Source organism: Triturus cristatus, chromosome 7, assembly GCF_964204655.1.
Source record: "Triturus cristatus chromosome 7, aTriCri1.1, whole genome shotgun sequence".
Classification (NCBI taxonomy): Eukaryota; Metazoa; Chordata; class Amphibia; order Caudata; family Salamandridae; genus Triturus; species Triturus cristatus.
The window spans coordinates 550,738,709-550,763,047 of record NC_140590.1 but is presented as its reverse complement, the minus strand read 5'-3'; the positions used below and the strand labels follow the sequence as shown (position 1 = coordinate 550,763,047).

The following is a 24,339-nucleotide window of genomic DNA, read 5'->3' as shown; positions in this document are numbered from 1 at the left end:
TTATACCATTGGCAATAGAGCAAAGCAAATATAATAATTTCACTACAAATAAAAACAAAACTAAACGGTCTGCCCCATTTTTAGGTCTCGCCTGAGCCAGCGCTTATAGCGCTGCTCCGGCGAGAGTTTTAGTAAGCGGGTTTTGGAAGTGCTAACCTAGTGGCTTTTTTCAGGCCTCCAGCTTGCGTTCGCGATGTCGTGCACGCGCACAGCTAATATCCTGGTTTCTAGCATTCCTTTCCTCGCATGGCCGGCTTTCCTCCCCCTCTCTCACCCGCTCCTCCCCCTCCTTACTGTACGGAAGAGTTTCGTGAGATGCTAAGTTCCCCTCTTACTTCTCTTCCTCACGCAAGCAAGCAAAAAGGCACTGTTCAATCACTTTACATGGTACCATAGTACCTTTATTTAGTTACTATTTTTCTTTTATTTACAGACTCTAATCGTAATTTTTTTAAAATAAATTAAGCTTGTTTTCAATTACACTGGGGGGATTAAGTGATTTGCCCAGGATCACGACATATCGAGCCAACGCCGAGAGTTGAACCCAGTTCCAGGGTCAGCAGCTCCACCTTAGACGTGCACTCGTTGTGTTAACCCACTAGCCCCTGACCTGCTTGCTGCCATGGTTTTTAACAAGCTCCCCTGCTTTTAAAACACCACCTCATCCTGCTCCCTGCAGTGGCATAACGAAATTTGAGCCCCCCCTTTGCAAACTACAGGGTTAGTGGGGGCTTATTTTCCTATTGTGTCAGCGCGTTAGGTTTCACTTTCACCGCCGCTAGTCATCCGGTAACCATCACAAGGGATGCGCACGGGTTCTCATTCCAGCCGGTCCATTTTAAATCTGCATTCCTTGGTCCCTCCCAACGTGCGCAGCCGGGTACAGGGGTTTTACAATTTGCGCAATGCCGAGAGCTTGTTGTTTACAGACAACACCTCAGCGGCTTTTGACCTACCACGTCCTTCTCCCTGCTCTGTTGTTTTACCCACCCCCTGCTTTAGCGAGGCCGCGCTTGTTCTTTTTAAGTCTCCTCGCTCAGAAGGTGGGTGTTTCAGCTTGTGTGCGCGTGTTTTTGTGAACATGTGAGTGGAGAACATTCATAAAACGCCTACGACGAAACCAACAGCATCTTGTGACCGTGCTGCGTGTTGTCCGTCTGTGCTTGTTCATTTTGCACCTGTGTTTATGTCGCTTGTTGGTGCGTGTCACTAAATGCTCTTGTATGAAAGGTGTCATCCCTCTGCCCACTTGTCATTTGCGAGTGCGCTGCCCGAGCTCTGGCCGCATGTTTTGTTTTTAATTAATGGTGTGTTTATCTTAATCTGGGCTCGCAGTGTTGTGTGTGTGTCTGGTTGTCGTGGTGTATGTGCGCTTCCCTGTATGCATGTTGGTTGTGGGTGCCTGCATGTATGATCTGTTTTGATGTGCCTGTAGAGTCGCCACCCTGCACATGTGCCTATCAGTCAGTATATGTCAGCTAGGCCCCTTGAATTTGCCAGTGCTCGTTCTTCATCTCATCCATGCCCAGCCCCGCAAGCCTTACTGTTGCTGGGCACGGGGCTAAGCCACAAGTACGCGCAGTGCACGTGATCCTCAACGCATCCCTTGCCTCTAACCCCAGGGGAGCCAGGCAGCGTGCGCCCTCATAGCCAATAGGTCTCGCTTTTGGGACCTTATAAGTGTTTACCCATGCAACAGTTGATGTTGTTGCACCATGGATATTGTGCTGCATAACTAAATACTTATAAGGTCCCAAAAGCGAGACCTATTGGCTATGCCAATGCTTGTTTTAATTGGCTCCTGTCCCTGTCCTTTTGTCCCTGTCCTTTGTAAATGGTGGCTTTTCAGCACACAAGCTATGTCCTCTGTAAGGCTGGCAGTGGTTACTTTACTCCCTAGCACATCTCACATTTATATGAGACCTTCTGTTAATTTCCCTTCATCAGCTCCACACAGAGTAGAACCTAATCCGGAAATATTATAATAATTATTTTGTCACATTTCAAAGCTACTTATTTTTATATATGGACATAGCTAATTGAATGTACTCGCGGTACTGTCTTTCATGCAATGCATTGTGGGTAGGGTGGATTTACCATATCCTCTGCAGGGTGCAGGACCATATGTGGCCAAAAGAGATCCCCTGGGACCCCTTTTGGCCACATATGGTACTGCACCCTGAAACATGGCTGGTAAAAAAACATTGACATTTATAATGCCAATTACTCCAACTTTGCAGGGTGCAGTACTATATGTGGCCAAAAGAGGGCCCATGGGACCTCTTTTGGCCACATATGGTACTGCACCCTGCAACATGGCTAGGTAAAACAAGAATTTGCAATGCAATAGGTCTCGCATTCATGTGAGTTTGAGCTATTGGCATTGTAAATGACAATGCCTTTTATTTGTTTTGGTTTTCAAAACATAAATAAAAGGCATTGTCATTTACAATGCCAATAGCTTAAACTTTCTTAAATGCAAGACCTATTGCATTGCAAATGCTTGTTTATTTAACTAACGATAGACCGGCATAATGGTTTCAAAGTGCGTGGCTCACCCACCTAACTAGGAGATTGCTTGCCAGCTTCCAGCCGCCTGTTTGCTGTCCCTGGAACGTCACCATATGTGGCCTCTCTTATTGTGTGGCTGGAAAAAAGCGGTGGGGGTTGCTGGGAAAGGAGCACTTCGCCCCACTGCAGTCACAGCTTTTTTTTTGTTCTTCAAACCCTGAGAGCTCTGCTGCTGTTGCCAAGGGGAACTCCTCCCTCTCAGTTCTCAATTGTATGGATGAGCGTTTCCTATCTCTGCAGTGAGTTGCATTAGAGCAGTGCACCACTCACACTGCCCCTAGGCCCTACCCCCTACACTCCTCGCTGACACTGAGTAACCACCTCCTGCTTGAATGTCCTGCTTTCTAGGGGTTGCGGCGCCCTCTAGCAGGCGACCGCGGGAGATGCACGTCACTGCAGCCGCCCACCCACCGAAGCTGAAGCCGAACAAATTCTCCTCTGTCCCAGCCCAGATTCAGCACCTGAAAGGAAAATCAGCCCCCACCTGAGCAAAGTCATCCTTGAGAACAGCTCGTACAGACCCATCTGGGATAAAGCGCTCACTGTAAGGTGCAGTGAAAACGGATAAAGCGCTAACTGCCAGGTGCTGTAAAGGTGTGGCTAAAGCACCCACTGTAAGGTGTAGTGAAAGTGGATACGCTAGCTCTAACAACTGTAAGGCGCTATAAAGTTGTGGATAAAGCGCCAACTGCCAGGTGCTGTGAAAGTGGATAAAGCGCCAACTGTAAAAACTGTAAGGAGCTCCGTCAGTCTCTCACTATAACTCACACACTGTGAGAGCGCTCACTGTTATAGGACTCACTCCTCTGTTACTCATTCACTATCAGAATGCTATGTCAGCCATTCATTTTCACCCACTGTCAGAACGCATCCTATCACTAAATTCGCTTTCTCATTCATACACTGTCAGAGCGCTGTGTGCCATGGCACTCACTCTGTCACTCATTCAGTGTCAGAGGGAGCACACTGCCAGCCATTCACTTTCACTCACTGTCAGAGCACACACTGTTAAGACTCTTGCAGAGTGCTCTGTACGTCACTCATTGTTAGCACTCACTGAATCAGCATGTAAAATGAGTGCACTCCAGAGATCAGGATATCCACCCAAAAAATAATAATTCTGTTACTCCTCTTACCTTTAGAAAGAGATTCAAACGTCTTCTCTTTAGTCACAGTATATACTGGACTAGAGGTACTTATTTTAATCGCTTCAAGTTATCTTTGTTAATATCCTGACGAAGCCGCGATTTTGTATTTTTCGCTCACTCACCCATCCCTAGATTGGGTCGTTCCACCACCCACAAACTTACACTCTCTTCTTCACTCATCATCCACTTACTTAGTATTCAGCTAACTCACTTAAATGTGATCACTCCTGCGGGCTAACGGCGGCCTTTTATAAGGAATAAGCTACTGTCCTCTTTCCACATTTAGCCACAATGTAAAATGAGTCGGTCGAGGTAGGCCTTTTTCCCCGAACTCTCCGCAAGGCGCTAATCACTCTCTTGCTTAAACCTGGCAAAGCCCCGACTCCTGCGAATCGTATCGCCCACTTTCATTAATCAATACGTATGATAAAATCTATGCGAAGCTCCTCGCCAACCGCCTCCTTCCCCCCCCCTGTCGCTTATTGCTCGCCCAGATCAATCCAGTTTTATACCGGGCTTTGCCACCTCTCACAACTTACGTACCATCTTCTCCATTATACATCAAATCAACCCGAATCTACCTGCAGTGGCTGCCCTGCTGGATGTCACCAAAGCATTTGACTCGCTTGAGTGGCCCTTCCTCTTCGTCTTGCTGGCCCGTCTGGGACTATGCCCCCTCTTCATTAACAAAATTAAGTTGCTTTATACGCGACCAGCAGCACGGATCCGTACCGATAGCCAAATTACTGAACCAATATGCATCTCCAGCGGCACCAGGCAGGGTTGCCCCCTTTCTCCCATGCTTTTGCCATAGCAATGGAGCCCCAGGCAGCTCGGTTACCGCAACATAACGCACACAGGGGCATTGGCTTTTCATCACGTAGCTTGGTCACATCAATGTATGCGGATGATATTGCCCTTATTATTTGTGAGCCCCAAGAGAACTTTGGCTCTATGACCAGAGAGGTCGTCCGCTTCGGCATTTACTCCGGGGTGCAGATAAACTGGGGAAAATCAATCTTGTTTCCGCTAACTGACGCTACCCGCCCCTTCGACACTGACTACCCGATCACATGGGCATCCAGCCGGATTAAATATCTGGGAATCTGGCTCACTAGGAATATCAGCGAGCTGTGGAAGGAGAACTATGGCAGAGCGATTGATTGGCTATCCCTTGCCAGTAGAATTGCCATGGCTAAGATGGTGATCCTACCTAAGTTTTTATATCTATTCTTAAATATTCTGCGGCCACTTTCCTCCCAATTCTTCCGGAGACTACGCTCCAACATCATCACACTTTATTGGGCGGGCCGCCAGCCGCGTTTTGCATATGACACCCTAACACTGCCCTTTGCACGCGGTGGGTTGGGGGCTCCTGATTTCAAACTTTATGCTTACTCAGCCCAGGCCAGTTTTCTCCACTTCTGGCTCCATCCTACGCCATTCCAACCGCACGTCACGGTAGAAATCGACCTCGCCTCCCCATGGCCAATACAGACTGCCTTATTCTTTCCATATACGGCCCCAAAAGGCGAAATTGACACTGTTGAATGTATGCGCTGGGCCTGGGAGGGAATACGCAAACACTCGGGGATTCCGACAATCTATGGCGCTGGCGAACAACCCATCATTCCCACCACTCCAGACATCAGGTATCGTGCAACGTGCTGCTTTACTTGGCATTACTACACATGCAGACCTGTACCCTAATGACCAGTTCCCTACTCTTCCGGAGAATACTACTCCCCTAGATAAACTGCTGTACTTTCAAATTCGTGCCACTTGCAAGGACAATAATGCCTTATGTTCGAGGCATATGAGCTGCAGATTACACACTTTTGCATAGATCGCCATCTGGTGTTGGGCCCGGATGTTTGCAGTTTGTTTTTCCTCTTGGAAAGTCTTTGGAAGTCACAAGGTCGGTGACTCCTCCCTTGGTTCGTATTGCGCATGGGCTTCGGCTCCATCCTCAGATTGTTTTTTTCCGCCATCGGGCTCGGATGTAATACTTCGCGCTCCGGTTCTGAACATTTCCAGTTCGACGATCGAAGCGGAATCCTCGCTCATCGCGGTATTGTTCAGATCCTGATCTCCTCAATCACCTTCTCTTCGACACATCTTCGATTCCAGTCGTCGACGGCAGCCTTCGGGCCTATCCAAGCTCCGGTCCCGACTGATGGAAAGAACTCCATTCAAGAAGTGCCCTCGATGTGGGTCCAAATTCCCCCACACCGATCTTCATGAGGTGTGCAACCTCTGCTTCTCCCCTGAACACGAGGCTCGAGACTGTCCCGCCTGCAAGTCTTTCAGATCGAAAAAGACTATTCGAGGTCGAAGGGCCAGACGAAACATGGCGCACTCCTCGAGTTCCAGTCGACATCTTCGGGGACGACGTCGAAGCTCCGGGACAGCAGCACACCGAAGAGGACCTCGTCAGTGCTTCCGAAGCCGACGACTCGGATGTGGAGGACATCACCCCGGCGCAGAGGGTCGTGAGTACTATACCCCCTCCCACACCCGCACCGACACCTAAAAAGGCTTCGGTCACGCCTTCGCCTCCGGGCCTAGGCAAGACCAAAGATACTGCTTCGAACACCCCACCTTCGGGCCCGGTGAAGAAGCCTAATAAGCCTTCCGGCGGCTCGGGCTCGAGCCAGCCTGCCAGCGGTGCCGACAAACACACTTCGGCACCGAAAAAGAGACCGGCCTCCACCTCGACACCGAGCTCCGCACCAAAGCCCTCGGTGTCGAAACCCAGCCTTTCGGTACCGGCCAAACACCATAAGGCCCTCGGCACCGACAGTCCCGCGCCAAAGCCTACCTCGGCGCCGACCAAAAAACCGGAGGGTCCAAAAAAGCACGGCACGGACAAGCCTAAAAAGTCATCGGCCCCGAAACCTTCGGCGCCGACGGAACACACATTGTCTCAGGAACTGTTTACACCGGATCCCTTACCAAGGATCCAAAAACTGGACATTTGGACAAACCGGCTCCGCCTCCACCTCCAAAGAGAAAAAGACTGTGCTACCTCCCCTTTCAGAGTGCCTTCCCCACCTCCTCCACCCTCTCCACCTCCGCCCCCTCCGCCTTCTCCACCCCTGCCTCATCGCTCTCCGACCCCGTCTCCAGACCATGATGATCAGGGGGACCCATACTATGATCCAAGGGATGTGCCACAAGACCCCACCCCTACAGGATCCCCAGACCCATGGGACAATTATAATAATCCAGACATTCCAGATGTCCCACAAGATGACCTTTATCCATCCAGGCCATCTCCACCAGAGGACTCATTAGGTTTTCACCACCTACTTCAGAGGGCGGCACATTATCACGGGGTAGAGCTACACACTGACCCGGTAGAGGAAGATTTCCTCCTCGACACCTTTGATACCGCACATAGGTCCACTTCCATACTACGTATGCTCAAGGGGGTAATAAAACATGCGCCAGAGGTTTTTAAAGACCCAGTCAGGGCTAGAGTCAATAACCCACGCATAGAAAAAAAGTATAAAGCTGCCCCCACAGATCCTGCCTATATCAAAGGGCCAGTGCCACTGGATTCCCTAGTGGTCTCCACTGCACGGAAAAGGTCTAACTCCCAGGCGTCAGGCGAAGCATCGCCACCTGACAAAGAGTCAAAGCTACTGGACGCGCCAGGAAAGCGCATTGCGTCACAGGCAGCCAATTGGCCAGATACGACAGAGCGCATTATGATGAACTAGAAACCATCATGCACCATCTCCCAGAAAAATACAAAAATAGGGCCAAGGAATTAATTCAAGAGGGTAAGACCATAACTAACACCTCTATACGCTGTGCCTTAGACACAGCCTCCAGGGCCATTAACACTAGCGTCCTCCTCCGTCGCCATGCTTGGCTGAGAGTTTCAGGGTTTAAACCTGAGGTACAGGCCTCCATATTAAATCATCCATTTGATCAAGAACATTAATTCGGTCCAAAGGTAGATGAGGCCCTCGAGAAGATGAAGGACACAGACACGGTGAAATCTATGGGAGCCTTGCAGTCACACCCTCCTAGGCGCTCCTTTCGCCGCTCTTCCTTTCGGAGCACGGCCAGAGGCTACTCCTCAGATAGCGCGTCCACGTCCTACAAATCCCCTGCTCAATCCACCTTCACAAGGGGTTATCAAAGAGGCGGATATAGAGGCAATAACAATAAAGGCAGAAGCAAAACAAATACCGCCCGCTCTGCCACACCGCCTACCCAATGACTTCCCTCTGCTCCCTCCAGACCATCCCACTCCGGTCGGGGGCAGGCTAAAAAATGTCCTTCATGTCTGGGAGACCACCACCTCAGACAAATGGGTGACCCAAATTATTCGTTCAGGGTACTGCCTAGAATTGACATCTACCCCCCAAACATTCCACCCAGGCAACGCCCAATGTCACAAGAACATTCCACGTTACTAAAACAGGAGGTAATCTCCCTCCTACAAAAACAGGCGATAGAACAAGTCCCCGCCAATTTAGGAGTCTACTCCCTATATTTTCTGATACCAAAAAGAGACGAGACTCTACAACCTATCTTAGATCTCAGGCCTCTAAACACATACATACATTCGGACCATTTTCACATGGTAACACTTCAGCAGGTACTTCCGCTCCTCTCCCAGAACGACTTTCTCACCACACTGGACTTGAAAGACGCATACTTTCACATTCCGGTACACCATGCTCACAGAAAGTACCTCAGATTTGTAGTGGACGGGCAACACTACCAGTTCAAGGTGCTCCCATTCGGGGTCACAACAGCACCAAGGGTATTCACCAAGTGCCTAGCGGTAGTGGCGGCACACCTCAGAAGACAGCACATTCACGTCTTCCCATAGTTGGACGACTGGCTAATAAAAGCCGCGTCCTACAACCAATGTGTACATCACACCGCCACTACAATCCAACTACTTCACCAGCTAGGTTTCACAGTGAACCACCAAAAGTCCCAGCTAATACCATCCCACACAAAGCAATACCTCGGTGCCACCATAGACACCTCAAAAGCCATAGCCTGCCCCAATCCTGCCAGGATTGCAAGCATTTAGGCTTTGCGTCAAAGATTCATACCTCAACACTCTCTCCCAGCAAGAGCGTTTATGCAACTAATAGGGATGATGGCCTCTTGCATTTTCATAGTGCCTCATGCAAGACTCCAGATGCGTCCACTCCAAGAGTGCTTAGCGCGCCAATGGAACCAGGCCCAGGGGCAACTGACAGATCTGGTGTTGGTAGACGGTCGCACCCATCGCTCTCTGCAGTGGTGGAACACCATAAATCTTTCCAGAGGTCGACCGTTCCTGGACCCGGTTCCACAAATCATCCTAACAACAGACGCATCGCTCTCCGGCTGGGGAGCTCATCTACTACACCTCACAGTGCAGGGCACATGGACGCCGCAACAAAAGGTACTCCACATCAACCATCAGGAGTTACAGGCAATCTTTCTAGCCCTAAAATCCTTTCAGACACAGATTCTAGGCAAGGCCGTCCTTATTCGCACAGACAACATGACGGCCATGTACTACATTCAAAAACAAGGCGGCACACACACTCCACAGCTCTCTCAACTAGTACAGAGCATATGGAGATGGGCAATTCCACACAAAATCTTTCTCCTAGCCCAACATGTCCCAGGAGTCCAAACACCATGGCAGATCTGCTCAGCAGACAGACGCAGCAGATCCACGAGTGGGAACTTCACCCGCAGGTTCTTCACCCGTTCTTTCAGATGTGGGGGCATCCACACATAAACCTCTTCGCCACCCACGAAAACAAAAAATGCCCAAGCTTCGCCGCCAGATACCCACACCCATTGTCCAAAGGCAATGCGATATGGATGAACTGGTCAGGCAAATTTGCGTACGCCTTTCCACCTCTCCCACTAATTCCATTAGTGGTGCGAAAGCTACAACAGCACTCCCTCACACTGATTCTAGTAGCTCCAACATGGGCCAGACAACCGTGGTACACCACGCTGCTGGAACTCTCGGTAGTGCCACACCAAATGTTACCATGCCTCCTAACCCAGAACCATGGAGAGATCAGACACCCGGACCCAGCTCAGCTCAACCTTGCGATCTGGCTCCTGAGATCCTAGAATTCGGATACCTTAACCTTCCCGCTGACTGTATGAACGTCATCAGAGAAGCTAGACGCCCTACCACTAGAGCCTGCTTCGCTGCCAAGTGGAAAAGATTTGTTGTTTATTGCCATAATAACACAATCAACCCTCTAGACGTATCTATACAGCACATCATATGCTACTTACTCCATCTACAAAGGTGTAACCTAGCATATACATCCATTCGGCTACACCTCGCAGCAATTGCCGCTTACCTACAAAACAGACAGCACCTATCACTTTTCAGAGTGCCTGCCATTAAAGCCTTCATGGAAGGCCTCAAACGAATAATTCCCCCCAGAGTACCACCCTCACCTGTGTGGAATTTAAATATAGTTCTCACAAGGCTAATGGGACCGCCTTTCGAACCTTTGCATAAATGTGAACTGCAACTTCTCACATGGAAAACAGCTTTCCTTGTAGCCATCACTTCCCTTAGAATGGTCAGTGAGATACAAGCACTTACTATACAAGAACCTTTTCTCCAAATGCACCCGAACAAGGTTGTCCTCCGTACTAACCCAAAATTCCTACCCAAAGTCATTTCCCCCCTTTCATCTAAACCAATCGGTAGAATTACCGTTTTTTTTCTCGCAACCTCAAACTGTTGCAGAAAGGGCTCTACACACACTGGATGTTAAAAGGGCCTTCCTTACTTTACTATATCCAGAGAACACAACCTTTCAGAAAGACAAAACAACTGTTTGTCTCTTTCTCTCCACCACATAAAGGCAACCCCATCTCTAAATCAGGGATAGCTAGGTGGATTGTAAAATGCATACAGATTTGCTACCACAAGGCAAAACGCACGCTATCTGTTCCCCCTAAAGCCCACTCTACACGAAAGATGGGGGCTTCTATGGCTTTTCTAGGGAACATCCCATTAGATGATATCTGCAAAGGAGCTACATGGTCAACACTGCACACTTTCACTAAACATTACTGTGTAGATGTGCAAACCAAGCAACAAGCTAGTGTGGGCCAGGCTGTACTAAAAACACTTTTTCAAACCACTGCAGCAGATACCGGTGGTCGCCGCTAGGGTTGGGAACTGCTATATAGTCTATGCAAAAGTGTGTAATCTGCAGCTCACATGCCTCGAACGGAATATGCTACTTACCAGTATGCATCTGTTCTTGGCATGTAGAGCTGCAGATCTACACCCGCCTCCCCGGCTACCTGTATCTGTTCCAGTCTATCTTATTTAGATACAACACACATGGGTTTCTTCACTATTATTACTACGCTCCATCTTTCCCTGTTGGCGAAAAACAATCTGAGGATGGAGCTGAAGCCCATGCGCAATACGAACCAAGGGAGGAGTCACCGACCTCGTGACTTCCAAAGACTTTCCAAAAGGAAAAACAAACTGCAAACATCCGGGCCCAACACCAGATGGCGATCTATGCAAAAGTGTGTAGATCTGCAGCTCTACATGCCAAGAACAGATGCATACTGGTAAGTAGCATATTCCTTCCCCCCCTGCCCCCCCCACTTCAATGCAGTGCACTAGAATACATTCACACAACCACTTCTCTGTGAAAGCTGATCACTAGACACTAAGCGTTGACGCTCGCAGCTTCCCCAGTCGACACTGAGCGGACGCGACTGGCCTGGATGTCTGACCTCGGGGATGTCCCCACTCCTGCACAATGGGCGTATTGCTGCAATCAGTCCCAGAAACTGTCCCCGAACTACCGTTTACGCTTCATACATTTTAAGTACCTCCACAGCTTATACCGCACGCCCGCTATGCTTTACAAAATGGGACTGATTGCTGACTCTAACTGCATGAGATGTGCTGCTCTCATTGCCTCCTTTATACACTTAGCCTGGACGTGCCCTAAGATTGCGGCCTTCTGGCACTACGTATGCCGCATCATGAGTGACATCACCTCAGTTACCCTAGCTCCAGACCCCATGACCTGTCTGTTGGGCCATGTCAAAGATATTCCAGACACCAGTAGACGTTTGACTGCCATGCTGCTAATACTTGCTTGGTACCCTGTGGCGATCCTTTGGGGTCCGAAACCAGCACCAACTCCTAAGGCCTGGTTGGCAGACGCAGCACACTGTCAGACTCAGTTAACTGAATACTGGAACCTTATGCCCGTAGCCAGCCGCAGCCGACCATATGATATATGGGCCCCCGATAGCGTACCTGCAGCGATCGGACAGCAGCCCTCTCTCTCCAGACCATCCAGGAGTGGACCTGGATTATCCCCCTAGAGTTATGGTTAGCAGCGATGACGTGGACCCCATCATTAATATGACGCAATGATGTTGCATGCACTCAATTTCCGATTGTTCTGCAAACTAACATATGTATAATGCAGCCTCACTGGCTATCGTTCTGTGGCAATGTTCATAAATTCATGCTGTAGATATTATGTACTACTGTGTCTTTCAAATGCATAACCTGTAATGCATGGTCTTCCCGAATAAAGTTTTTGAAGAAAAAAAAAATGTGGTCACTCCCGACTCATGCCATAACTCATTCGTCTGATCCAGTCACACATTCCCCCTTGACTCACTCACTTATACTTTCACTTACTCTTTCGTTCAGCTTTTTATTTGTATTTTTAGAAACAAATTATTTCAAGTAGAAACAGAACTTGCTTGCTTGCACACTCGCTTGCTCTTTGTGCTAAGTATCACACTTCCCAAGGGGTATGTTGCAGTTTCACTCTCCTCTCCCAGATACATGTTACAGTTTTATTCTGCCCTCTGGGGTGTGTGTTTCAGTCTTACACCCATATCCCTGGTGCATGGTGCAGTTTTACACTGCCCTACCAGGTGTATGTTGCAGTTTCACTCTCCTCTCCCTGCTGCATGGTGCTGTTTTACTCTGCCCTATCGGGTGTATATTGCAGTTTTACTTTTGTATCCCTGGTGCATGGTGCAGTTTTACTGTGCTCTACAGGATGTATGTTGCAGTTTTACTCACGTATACCTGGTGCATGGTGCAGTCTTACTCCGCCCTACCGTGTGTAAGTTGCAGTTTGCTCTCCTATGCGTGGCTCAGGTTTACTCTACCCTCCCAGGTATGTGTTTCAATTTTACTTTTGTATCCCTGGTGCAGTTTTACTCTGCCCTACAGGATGTATGTTGCAGTTTTAATCCCATATGCCTGCTGCATGGTGCAGGTTTACTCCGCCCTCCCAGGTGTGTGTTTCACTTTTACTCTTCAATCCCTGGTGCATTGTGCAGTCGTACTCTGCCCTACCGTGTGTCTGTTTCAGTTTTACTCTCCTATGCCTGGTGCATGGTGCAGTTTTACTCTGCCCTGCCGTGTGTATGTTGTAGTTTTATTCTCATATATGCCTGGTGCAGGTTTACTCTGCCCTCCCAGGTCTGTGTTTCAGTTTTACTCTCCCATGGTGCAGTTTTACTCTGCCCTAACGTGTGTATGTTGTAGTTTCACCCTCCTATGCCTAGTGCATGGTGCAGTTTTACTCTGTACTACTGTTTGTTTCAGTTTTGCTCTCCTATGGCTGGTGCAGTTTTACTCTGCCTAACCGTGTGTATGTTGCAGTTTTGCTCTCATATGCCTGGTGCATGGTGCAGTTTTACTCTTCCCTACCGGGTGTATGTTGTATTTTCACAGTCTTCTCTCAGAGACTTGATACAGACTTCCTCTGCCCTCCAGGATGTATGTTGGCATTTCACGCTGCGCTCCCAGATGCATGTTACAATTTCACTTTGCCCACCCACCTGAGTGCTCCAGTCTCACGGTCACTGATGCAGTCAATCACTCGGTGTCATCCAATCTGATGCAATGGGGTTCTTTGGTGGCACACATTTGCATGCTCAAAAAGTATATGTGCTTGTAATCACCAGTAGGCTGTAGCATGGGCATGACACTGAACACTGAGGTGCAGTCACTTGCTTGGCAAGAGTGGGTGGAAACCAACCATCATCAGTGGCCGGGATTAGTTTGAATGGCTGTGTGGAAAGTGGGTGTCTGCCCACAAATTGAGGGGCTTTGTAAGTATTTCCCAACAGAGGCTGGCACTGCCCTCCCATCTGCATGTTGCAGTTACTCTCTCTCGCCCCAACTCTATGCCATAGTTCCCATTTGGCCTGCTCCCAGTTGTATGATACAGTTTTACTCTGCCATCCTCTCAGCTTTACCTTGCACTTTCACTCTTACCCCCTCTAGCTGTATGTTGCAGGTTCGAACTGCCACCCTAACTGTATGTTCCGATTTCATTCCGCACGTCCATTTATATGTCAAAGGTCTATTGTGTCCCTCTCGTAGCTGTAAGTTACATTCCACTCTGCTTACCCAACTTCATTTTGTAGTTTTCCTCTACCCACCCACCTGCCTGTTTCAGTTTCACTTTGGCGCCCACCTGCATGTTGCATTTTCATTCTGCCCACCCAGCTGCGTGTTGCACTTTCACTCTTTTCCTTCAGATGTATATTGCAGTCTCTCTCTGACCACCCAGCTCTATGCAGTCTCACTCTGCCCACCCAGCTGCATGTCGCAGTCATCTCTACGCCAACTTAGCTGTGTGTAGAAGTCACACTCTGCTCCCCCAGCTGCATGTTGCAGTTCCACCTAGCCCCCACAGCTGCACGTTAGTCTCTCTATGTCCTCTGAGCTCCCTGTTGCAGTTTCACTCTGCCACCCAGCTGTATGATCTAGTCTCAGTCTGCCCCCACAGCTGTATGTTACAGTCTCACTCTGCCTCTCAAGCTCCCTGTTGCAGGCTCACTCTGCCCATCCAGGTGCATGTTGCAGTCTCACTCTACCCATCCAACTGCATGTTGCAGTGTCACACTGCTCACCCAGCTGCATGTTGCAGTGTAACTCTTCCCCCACAGCTGTATGTTAGTCTCACTCTGCCCACCAAGCTCCCTGTTGCAGTCTCACTCTGCCCCTTCAGCTGCATGCTGCAGTGTCACTCCGCCATCACAGCTACACACTGCTGTTCTCTTTCCTTCACTTGATTGCTTTTCTGATGTTTGGGTGGTCCTCTTTATTGGACTAATGAAGCCCGCTGAGGTATCCTCTGCTTTATAAAAAGGCGCTTCATAAAAAATAAACAAAGCTTCCAAAAATTCAACAGTGGTAAAACTGAAACACCCCCTTTTCAGGTCTCGCCTAGGCAGAGCTTGTGCTGCCTCTTGGAGACATGCTGTATTCAAGATATGGTCATGTAGCTCTGCCCACTTTCTGCCCATCTTTTTAATTGCCACCTGTTACTGTCCTTTGTAAATGGTGGCCTTTAATTGATCAATAGGCTTAGTAGTCCCTCCTTAGTACCGCCTTTTCTCTTGTTGTAACCTCCCTTGAGGACTGCCCCTGTTACATGTGTTGTTACTCTAGATGTTTTAATTACAGCCTCAGAGCACTATTTTGTTAAATCTCTTTCTCTTGCCTGCTGTTGCAGGCAGGACACACTCTTCAACAACACATTTTTTTTAACTTAACCAGCGCGGCACGCTTCATCTGCAATAATGGCGGCTGCGCCTTTCTTTTATTATTTGCGGCTCGGCCGCATGCCTTTTTTTTCCCTATTACTTTACTTTTGTTTCAATCGCGGCACCTGTGCTTTAGCTTTAAAAATCTTAAGATAAAGTTTGAGTGCCATGATTGCTAGAAAATTAAGAAATAAAAAACAATGTGTTCCCATGCCTTTTTTTTCTATTTCTTTACTTTTCTTACAAATGCGGCACCCGCGCTTTAGCTTTAAACATCTGTAGCTAAAGCACAGGTGCTGCGATTGCTTAAAAAAAAATCCATTTGCAATGCAATAGCTCTTGCATTATTGAAAGTTTTGAGCTATTGGTGTTGAATTATTATTAGCAATGCCATTATCTCAAACTTTCAGTAACGCGAGACCTATTGCATTGCAAATGCTTGGTTTTTTTGTAAAGAAAAGAAAATCAATGTTTATAAGGAAAACACATAAAGGTTACATCGCATTCAATTAATTCTCTAGTCTACAAACAGATCCTAAAACCGAAATTACTTTGTACATACAACTTGCACCATTTATTTTTACTTTTCATTCAAAACATGATATAATTACTATGATTTGTAGAAAGAAAATGTAGCATCTCTATCCAGTAAAACCTTGCCCAGGACTACTGATCAGCAATATAAATTTCATAATTTTACAATCCAATATTGAATTCAGTGTATCCTCCACGTTGCACTCTCCCCAAATTTTGCAGATGCCTTCATTATAGCAGAGGCTATACAAGACACCTTTCAATACGAGTACTGAAGTTAGTCCAAAATTCCTTCCTATGATAACTTAAATTAATAGAAGTAAGATCTTCTAGGTCCTTTGGATACCAATAGGAGCATAACAATTTTTGAATCTGAACTGCATCTGACCTTTGTTCTTTCTTGGTATGTTGATGCGTAGACTTTTCCAACCATTATTCTATAGTCCTGCTTTCCCTCCTTCACAGTTGGTGTCAATTGCCTGTGTCGACAAGCAAGTTTGAAAAATGCTTCTCTAAAAAGAACACCGTTACATAACTTTACTCCTGTAGCCCAGATTTACCAAGTATGAATTTGTGTCAATGTGTTCCTGTTTTTTTCGCCTTAAAAGTGGAGGTTTCTTGTGATCAGTACTTAAATACAGAAGATCCTGAAAGCACCCATACTAAGCTTCAGTTGTTGAAATCCCACCTTAAGAAATTGATTGAGAGCGAGATTTCAAGTTCACAACAGACACCACCTTCGGCTCCAGTGCCTGGTTTGAGAGATTCCTCTTATTTTTCTGATATAGCTTATTCAAAGACTAAGATGAAGGGTACCAGTAGGCTCTGGTCTCCTTGCTGATCAAAAAGGAGTGAACCACACTAATCTTTGTTCCAGAGTCTCGCAAAGGGTGTCTCTGAGAACCTGAACCACTTATTACAACCAGCGTGAGTTTGTCTGGGTGAAGATAATGGTGGGATCTGTGCAAAGGGAATAAAATTCCCTCCTATACCTTTGAACGTGATTCGTCTGGCGAGGAATGCCTCCACCAGGAGGGAGATTGTCTGGGTGAAGATATTGGTGGGATCTGTGCAAAGGGAACACAAATACCCCCTATACCAGTGAAAAGGATTTCACTTTCACTGGTATAGGAGGCAATTGTATTCCCTTCTTCTGGTGGAAGCTGTACTCACATAGTGAACCCAGTACCCAGGTGGGAGGCCTGATGATGACACTGCCCACCAAATCACTCCAGTGGAGATTATATACACCACTGTTTTATAAAACGTGGTTAAGGGTCTCCAAGACCACCTTCGCGAGACTCTGGTACCAATATTGGTGTGGTTAACTCCTTTTGAGTTTCACAGCATTTACTTGGGAGCTGAGTGAACCCCCTTCTACCTCCCTCTATTCTTATTCAAAAGTCATTGCTGCTCAGACAGCACTTGAAGATTTTTATACTAGAAGCCGTACTAAAGGGATTTCACGTTTGCAAGTATCGAGGCGATGAATATCTTCTTGAATGAGGGGTCTGTCACAATTGTTCACTGTACCTGAGAAGCCGGTCCTTCATCCTCTTCTCTAACCTTTGGTCAATTTTCACCTGTGTTTTGAACTAACATAAATATGCACAGACCTGTAGCTTTTAGCCTCTTTCTATACAATGTTAATGCCACCTCTCCATTTCCTTTCTTGCCCGTTACTCCACCTTGGTTTACAAGGGCCTTTGTAATTTAATTGTCTGCCTGTCCAGAAAAGGCAGTGGAGCAGCCAAATTATTTAACTGACTTAAGCATATCACAAATGCAGTCCATTTGCTTGTTTGGGCCCCTCTTTACTTAGAATCACCTGTACACAACCACCACCTTATAACATTATAGCTAAAGGCAATGAACCTTCTCGACTGGCTCTGCTGCTAGAACAAAAAGTAGATTCAGATTCTGATACTAATGGTACTGCTTCTAAATAAGAGCATAGGAAGGTTGGGTGAACAGCCTTATCGGAATTCCTGCTTGTGCTTCACTAGATTAGTACAGCTTCAGTAACTGTGACATGCTATGTCAAAAACTAGGAACATTTTGAGGAGTGTGCAGAATTTCTTATGCAGGAAGTAGTAGAAGAATTTCTGTTGCAGCTTGCAGAGTGTAAAGTGGCATATTTTAATAACTTCTTCTTATGGACATATCTGACAGATCCGATTTACCCATAGGCATGGGTCTATACATCTTTTCGTTGAGTCTTGTTTTCTACCCCTTAGGAGACGAGGTGCGAAAAAGTGCAATTTAGGTAGCGTAATGGCATACTCTTTGAGTGCGTTGATTCATTAACCCCAAATTCACTGATATTTGCAACCCTCCCAAACAGGTAACATTTTCAGAATCGATAAGTAGTAAAAAGGAAAGTAACTTCTGTAGTAAACTGAGTATTTGAATGAAGTCAAAATTAGGTGATTCTGCAGCCGCCACGGCATCTTGCAAAAAAGCAGGTTGACTTCTCATTAGAGTGCAAGGAGCTTGTTAATCTCCTTGGAGCATGCATCCCCAGCGTGAGGAACTGTTGTTTTCTTACCGATGGATGCAAATTACACTGGACCAGTAGGTTCTCCAATTTAGGAAGAAATGATACGCCATCATTTTCCTGTAGGTCCTTATTCTTGACCCAAAGGTTTAAGAAGTACTCTTCAATGGTATTGGAAGAAAATACAGACATATCATGGCCAAGACATCAATGCGCGTATACCCCACTACAAATAGATGGGGAATATATTGAAAGTAAATGGACTGGTAATCTGAACATAAGGCAAGAATTTCACTGTAGCATTACGTCTGACAATGTTAGCACCGGTCATCCCCTTGACATTCTCTATGTTGTGACAAACTCATTGTTTAATTCATCAGTGCAATTTAGTCTGGTGTGTTTGTCTCTTGGGGTGCATTTCATTTGCTAAGTGTGTGCATTTGGATTCCAGGTGTTCAGTCATTTGAAGAGGCTCGGTTACATCCTGATGAGATTTGATCCCAGGTAATTTGCTTCATCATTTTTGCTCCTCCACTTCCTTCCTCCTCGCTGCTGTTCTTTTTTCTGTGAACCTCAATGTTGCTGTCAACTCTGTCTGTTGTACATAAGTACGGTGACACCCACTGTAAAGAACTGTGGTCCACTTTAAAGAGCTAGTTGTAGGCTCTGCGACCGGTATACATTATTTTATGTGCCAGTTATTTCCATTGAGCCGGACTGTCAGAATACTACATCCTTACTCAGCAGGGACAAGTCACTAATCAGAGACGGGAACTGAAATGACCCCCAAACATGATGAGCCCAAAAAGCATGACCCTGTTTGACTTTCAGCGCAGTCCTGCACCAGAGAGACCTAATGTGTCTGCGGTAGAACTGCGAGGCTAGTCTGCTACTGGCTTCACCTGTAACTTTTGACATTATTGCATCATCTTGCAATTACCCCATGGCATGCACTGAGGATCGCACAAGAGCCTGTGCACTACCATCTACGGTTGAAGTTAGTCCGTGGTCTGCATTGATATTACCATCAAACCTTGTTCTTAAAACATTGAGACCTGCTCTGAGATTGCTGCCTGTCCCAGCAGAGCACTCTACCATGCTGTTATCACATTGAGACCCGCTGTGAGGTCACCGCAGGTTCTTGTACACTTCAGTCCTATGTTCCTATTAAATCCGGTCATGCTCATCTCTTGCGCTCTGATTTTTGAATGGCCTGATCTGAAGTAACTGTAGGCTCCTCTTCACCACCATGGCGTGTTTTGTTTACTCATTGGCCCATTCTGAGACGCTCCAAGCAACTGCACACCGCCATCTTGTTCTGATTACATTCAATGGGGCTCTGAAGGTAGCACAGGTCCCTGAGCACCAGCCTGTCATTTTATGATTACACAGTGCTAAAGCTGCTCTGGTTGAAACCTGCTGAGTTGTCCTCCCTCATTCCCAAAGCCACCTATAAACTAGGGCAGAAGACAGACATAACGTATGCACATGGATACTTCGCATATCCTTATCTGGAACCACAGTGTTATTTACTACCTAGAGAAAGCAAAGGTAGTAAACCTGAAAAGATATGAATGATGACCAGTACACCCAAACATTGACTTAAAGGCTCCATCCTCTATAAAGTATTATTGAACAGTTCTTAACCTTTTTACTTCTGTGGACCCCCACTGAATCATTACTGGAAGACGGGCTTCTCAACCTAAGTAATTTCTACTCGTTGGACCTCAAAACAATACAGAAACAAGTATAGATCAAACAAATATACAAATTATGAATTAGTTTATTTAATTCACAAATAAAAAAAAGTGAAAATTTAAAATTTTGACTTTCATGCGAAGGTTGGAGCTTTTCAAAATGTTATTTCTAAAAGATGAAGTGATATGCTAAACTCTAGCATTTCACTTTTCGTTTTTTGCTCCTAATGCATGCTCTGATATACTAAACGCTGTATTTAGGGTAGTATGTCAGTCACATAACATTCTTAGACTGTCAATAATTGTTCTCTATACCGTAATGTTGATTACCATGTACCTATTAATTAAGCCCTATTTCTTATAGAAAGGTTTCTAGAATAGTGTTTTAGTTACTTAACCTTCACATAGATAAAGAGAGTAGCTTTGTTGTCCAGTTGGAATGCAAATTAATTGTTCTCTTGAGATACCATTGGTAAACAGTACCTATTAGTAGTACTACCCACTAACCACTAGTTCCCTAGGACCCAGGAAAAGGCTGCTGTGTCCACAGTAGGACCATTATGAATTGTTTCCAACTGCTTTGTAGAATCAGCTCGGGCAGAGAGACCTTCATCCCTTGCCGTTGCCAGGGTAACCAGAAACTGCAAAGAAAATGCGAGATTGTAAAGTAGGCTTCTCCCTGGGTATGGTAAATCTGATTTTTACAAAGGAATAGGCAAGTGATCTCGCTCCACCATTCAAGTACAAAATGTTTTGTGTTGTATTTGCAGGGTGGCATATCCATTATGGACATGCCCAGGTTTCAAAAATGAAAAAAACACCCTCTTCTGCTGCAAGCACGCAGCGTCCAAAATTCATAATCCCCAAACAATCTGTGAATCACACTTGCAGCAGATATTCACGCATAGCCAAGCACAGATGCTTCATTCATGTCCCATAAATGCTTTAGGCAAGCAATGCAAGTTGTGGAGACTAGGAGACCTTTAACAGGGAGAGACAGTAAGCGTAGAGTTCTTTTGGCCATCAAATCACTCCTTCCACCACCAGTCACAGCATCGTCTGGGCTAAGGCAACAGTAACAACCATTGATAATACAAAAAAAACAACATAAAACAGATGGAGAAAACAAATGGAGCACCTTCAGTAGGCCTGCACGGTTGTCCTATTCACTGAAGGATCTAGAAGCAGGTCACAGTACAACGTTCTCTAGCAAACCAGGGGATTTGAGACGAGATAAGAGAGACCCTAATATTTCCCTTCACTTGGTTGCTAAGTCCTTGATATCTGGTAATTTGATGTTTCTCCATTGTTCCCTCATTGGTATTTACTTCACATATGTACCTGAAAGTTAGGGGCACCTGCCTTTAAGACATTCCTACAACGGTTACTGGTTCAACCAAGAGTACACCACCAAAATATTAAGTTCTGAATATTGTGCTACAAAAATATCATAGTAAAAATATCAGCAACAAAAATGTTACTGTATCAAACTCCACATATATTTACCTTGAACTCCACGTATATTTACCTTCATTATATATAGAGCTTCATGGTGTGTAGATGTGTAGTTAAGAATAGTAAATCTATACTGTATACATACTTGAATACACAATATTTGGTCATCAATATGTTTGCTTCAATAATTTTGTAATCGATATAAAGTGCCCCAAAGGAATTGTTAATACAAATATTTGATACTTTGATACATATTCACTATGTCAGATTATGACATCGCTCATATACTTAACAGTTATTTAAGAGAAACAATTCACTGGAAAATATTCACTTAAAATAAAAAGAATAATTCAATGGCAGGTGTTCTGCTTAAATATTTTATATTTAAAAAACTTTTTAATAAAAATAGGTACAAAGGGGTTGATCTAGGGTCAGTCCAAGAAAGACACATAGTGACAGTGGTTATACATTCACTTTCCTAATTATACGAAACCACACATCAGTGTGTTAAAACGTCCAGGTCCTATATAGGAATTGAAAATTACTCAAAAAATAGAACTTGAATTCAAATAATACATAAATCAACAAAATTCAGAGGACGTTGGACACTACGTCGACATTTCGGTCTCTGTAGCGAGAAATCAGCGCAACCATCATCAGGACTGTAGTTTGTTCAAGAAAATGGAAAAAGACCCCTCTTAATTCTTCTAGAAATGGACACTAGAAGAGTAATGAAAAAAACTCTCATAGGGATAACTGATAAATGACAAATTGTAAACTCTGGAGTCAGTATGAAAACAATATCATATTATGTAATTAAAAAATACTCTCTTCTTTTAAGTTTCAAAGAGTCCATGTGGGATTTCAGTCATATAGGGAAATATCCTGTGATGAATAATGTTAAATAACAGGTGGTCAAAATCAGTTTGAACACAGCCGTATCCTTCCTAGTAGCATCCCCGATGAATCGAACAGGACCATTTTTGTGGTCGACATTCTGATATACAGACCCAAATGAGAAAAACAAATGCATATAAATATTTTAGAATTGAGAATTATTTGATTATCTCTCCAACACTCATTGCCTCACTTACAACATTTTAAATTGAATATTGAGAGCTCTAACATTCATCTTTTACATCAAAGTGCAAGGGTCATTATATTCTGCATTATTTAAGTCAAAGCTTAGAGTATGTCACTAACAACAACTGCATAATGTTTCTCTATAAATATGTCTCTTAATCTATGTGTAACCAGGCCTCGAAAAATCTACTTGCCCACTCGCACTGACGAGTCGGATTTTATCAGGTCAAGCTATTTTTAGCACCTCCTGGTCCCTTCTGGCATGTGAACTTAATCTGGAAAGGAACAGATGTTCTGTTCATTCAGAAAGTGAATGAGCAATAAAAATGCCTTTAAATCTTGTGTGTATCTCAACACATCGTACAGCTCCGTACAGCTGGGACACAGACACATATGTCTGTGCCCAAGCAAGGTGTGAGACACTGCTTGTGTTTTTTTTCTTTGGCAAAGAAACCTCCAAAAAGCTCCTTGCTGGGGTATAGAATTGTGGGGATAAAAGAGCCAGGGTTATAACATTTTGAGTTGTTATTTTTTACACACACAGCAGATCTTCAAAAATAATATACCATTACTGCTGACATTCTCTTCCTGTAGCAAACATGCATATCGTTTTTAGGAAAGTGCCATCTTTGTGTCATGGTCACCACAACGTTTTGCCACTGATACTGATGTTTTTCGACTGATGTGAACTGGGTCCCTGCTAACCAGGCCCCAGTGTAAGTGCCCTTTCCCTAAAACAAGGTAAAATAGTCTCATTGTAACACAATTGGCACACACTTTGGCACCCCTATAAGTCCCTAGTAAGTGGTACTCCTGGTACGTAGGCCATGGGTACTTAAGACGGTCCCTACGGGCTGTGGCATGTATTATGCCACCATAAAGGACCCCCTTACAAATTGCATGCAGCCTTTCGTTGCAGACTGTGTCATGGTGCAAACCATGAGTGAAAACATGACATGGCTTAATCACTGTGTGCCATGCCGAAGTCACTGCATGGAATATATGCAAGTCACCCTTACAGCAGGCCTTGCAGGGTGCATTATATTACATGCATTCAGTAGTGAGTCAGTTCACTCCTTCTCAAATAGATTTGAAAAGCAAGAAAATCAAATGAGTTGGTGAATCCAAATTATTGTTTTATTTGTTCAAATGAAGGACTTCTATTTCAGCTGATCCAATCATTCAGGCTTGAATGTGGGGCAGATACATTGACGATATGCTTTTAATATGGCAAGGATCTGAGACATGTTCACTCAACTTCATCAAGACTCTGACACCCAATCAATGGGGCATCAATATAACATACACTATATCCAAAAAAGAAATTGAGTTTTTGGATTTAAGTATTTACGTTGAAGATAACAGCTTACAGACACAGATTCATAGAAAGAACACTGCTGCCAACTCGATCCTACATGCGTCCAGTAGTCATCCCCAGCATACTATTAAGAACATACCATCAGGAGAATTTCGCAGGGCTCGAATTAACTGCAGCTCAGACAAAGTCTATGACATCAAATCAAAAGAGATCATATCAAGACTCACACAACGAGGATATAATAAGTGTTCCCTCAGAGACATACAACAACATGTTTCCCATCTGGACAGAAATAACCTCTTTCTCAACAGGAAAAAGAATGGGAAGGAATCTACCATACGGTTTCTTACCCACTTTAGTAATGGCCATCACTATATACGCAAAGTCTTGAAAAAACATTGGAATCTGTTGACACTCAATCCGACAGTAAGAAATGTAGTAAAAGATCAACCTCAACTCAGCTTTAAG

At 45.3% G+C, this 24,339-nt stretch overlaps 1 protein-coding gene across 1 annotated transcript in view; it reads left to right on the top strand.

Moving 5' to 3' along the window:
* TSEN54 (tRNA splicing endonuclease subunit 54) overlaps positions 1-24,339 on the top strand; it is a 266,301-nt gene that overhangs the window by 53,233 nt on the left and 188,729 nt on the right. Inside the window, exon 6 of the mRNA XM_085617000.1 lies at positions 18,770-18,822. Within this exon, the coding sequence (XP_085473126.1) occupies positions 18,770-18,822 (53 nt within the window). The remainder of the gene's footprint in view (positions 1-18,769; positions 18,823-24,339) is intronic.